Below are 1695 nucleotides of genomic sequence, written 5' to 3'. Positions count from 1 at the left end.
AGGGAAGGCACAGGGGGCGGGGGGGGGATTTCCTTTCTGCCCCCTGGGTCCCTAGAGCAAGCCAGTCCAGCTGTTGTCCTTTCTCTTTTTATCCAATTTGCTTACTTCTTACTGGACCATCTGTTCAACTCTGGGAGTTGCAAGGAATTATCATGTGGACTGACCTTTAAAAAGCCCCGTGTCTTTTTTTATTTTTATTTTTTAAAAATATCATCTTGGCAGCAAATGGCCAGAGTTGCCACCCTGATGATCAAGATGACAACCTCGCCCCCAGCCCCCTGCCCAAGGCTGCCCTGCGCATGAGAGCTTGTGGGCACAATCTCAGGGGACAGGTGGCCCCAGGCTGCTTGTTTACATTCTGAGAAGGGCCTGTGATGACCCTGCGTCCTTGGGCTGTCTGACTTTGTGGTCTGAAGAGGAAGGGCGGGCACGTACCTTTCTCACCAGCTGGGCGAAGTCCGCGCAGTCCCGGGGCGGCAGCCTGAGCAGCGGGCGCGTGCAGGAGTCCAGCGTTGAGCCGTGGCCCACAATCAGGATGACGCCTGCTGGGAAGAAGAACAGCTCAAGGTCCAAGCAGGCACAGGGAGCGCCTTTGTTAGATTGGAGGTCCCCACAGTTCCTGGGTGAGGCTACTTCACGGTGCCCCCACACCTTGAGAGGCCCCGGGGGTAGAATAGGTGTGGCTGGTCATGGCTCCGTAAAGCAGTCCCGCCTCTCATTGTAAATGGTTGGTTCTTCAGAGGGTATCACATCCCCAGGCAGGGTCTGGGGTGGGACCTCGCCGGGATGTGAGCCAGCAGCAGGATCTGAGCTGCCACCTCTCTCGGGACATAGTGGTGGCTGCCGCCAGCCTGAGCCGATTAGCTTGAGAATCATCAGCTGGCTGATCCGATTAGCTTGAGGACTATCAGCTGGCTGATCACGATGAGCCTGCTGATGACTCACGGTGGGTAAGGACATCCAGAGTCCACTGGCTGAGGGAGTCTCCCTCTGGTGACAGGACCTGGGAGCCAGAGCCAGGACAAAGCAGAGCTGGGGAGGCTCACCCCCTGGGAGTCCGGGAGGTGTCTGGGCCGGACTCACCGGCTCCACCTAGAGGAGGAAATCAGGCCAGCGCTCCCTCGGAAGGCCAGGCTGACACAGAGCAGTCCCTTCACGCCAGTCACCTCCTAATGTGACTACAGATCCTCCACTGTGAGCCCACACTAAAGCTCCGATCCTCTCTTCCTGTGGTATCTCCTGTTAATTTCACACTCAGATCTTTGGTCTCCAATCTCATGGTTGGGTGCTAGGGTGCTGTGCTGGGAGGTGGTATTTCAGAGCCCATGGGAAGGCAAGGAGTCAGCAGATTACGTAATGCCTGTGAAGGGCCCACCGGTGCCATGGGATGGCTAGGTATGAGCGTTTACCTCCAGCCCAGCCGGACTTTCTGTTGCTTCCACACCTCTCGCCCTCCTGCCTCGCTCATGGGCCCTCCCAACCCTCCTCTTCCTACCCAGGGCCGCCTCCTCAGGGCCCCGGCCACTTGCCACACGCTTGGATGGAGGAGCTTGTTCCCTGCCGTGAGCAGCACACACGGTGCTCTGTGGACATTGGACCCGACGGAGCCGTGGTCCTGCATCTGAGGACTGCAGGGGGCCCTTTCAGGGGGCTCATGCCTGGCACTGACATTTAGCTGGTGGAGGCAATGGGACA

The 1695-nt window shown here is 58.3% G+C and overlaps 1 protein-coding gene across 1 annotated transcript in view; it reads right to left on the bottom strand.

The window, feature by feature from the left end:
* UBASH3A (ubiquitin associated and SH3 domain containing A) overlaps nt 1–1695 on the bottom strand; it is a 40923-nt gene that overhangs the window by 2717 nt on the left and 36511 nt on the right. Inside the window, exon 13 of the mRNA XM_015569078.1 lies at nt 436–542. Coding sequence (XP_015424564.1) covers nt 436–542 — 107 coding nt within the window. The remainder of the gene's footprint in view (nt 1–435; nt 543–1695) is intronic.

Source organism: Myotis davidii, unplaced genomic scaffold, assembly GCF_000327345.1.
Source record: "Myotis davidii unplaced genomic scaffold, ASM32734v1 scaffold512, whole genome shotgun sequence".
Lineage (NCBI taxonomy): Eukaryota > Metazoa > Chordata > Mammalia > Chiroptera > Vespertilionidae > Myotis > Myotis davidii.
The sequence above is the reverse complement of the archived record's forward strand: the minus strand, read 5'-3'. Positions and strand labels throughout refer to the sequence as shown.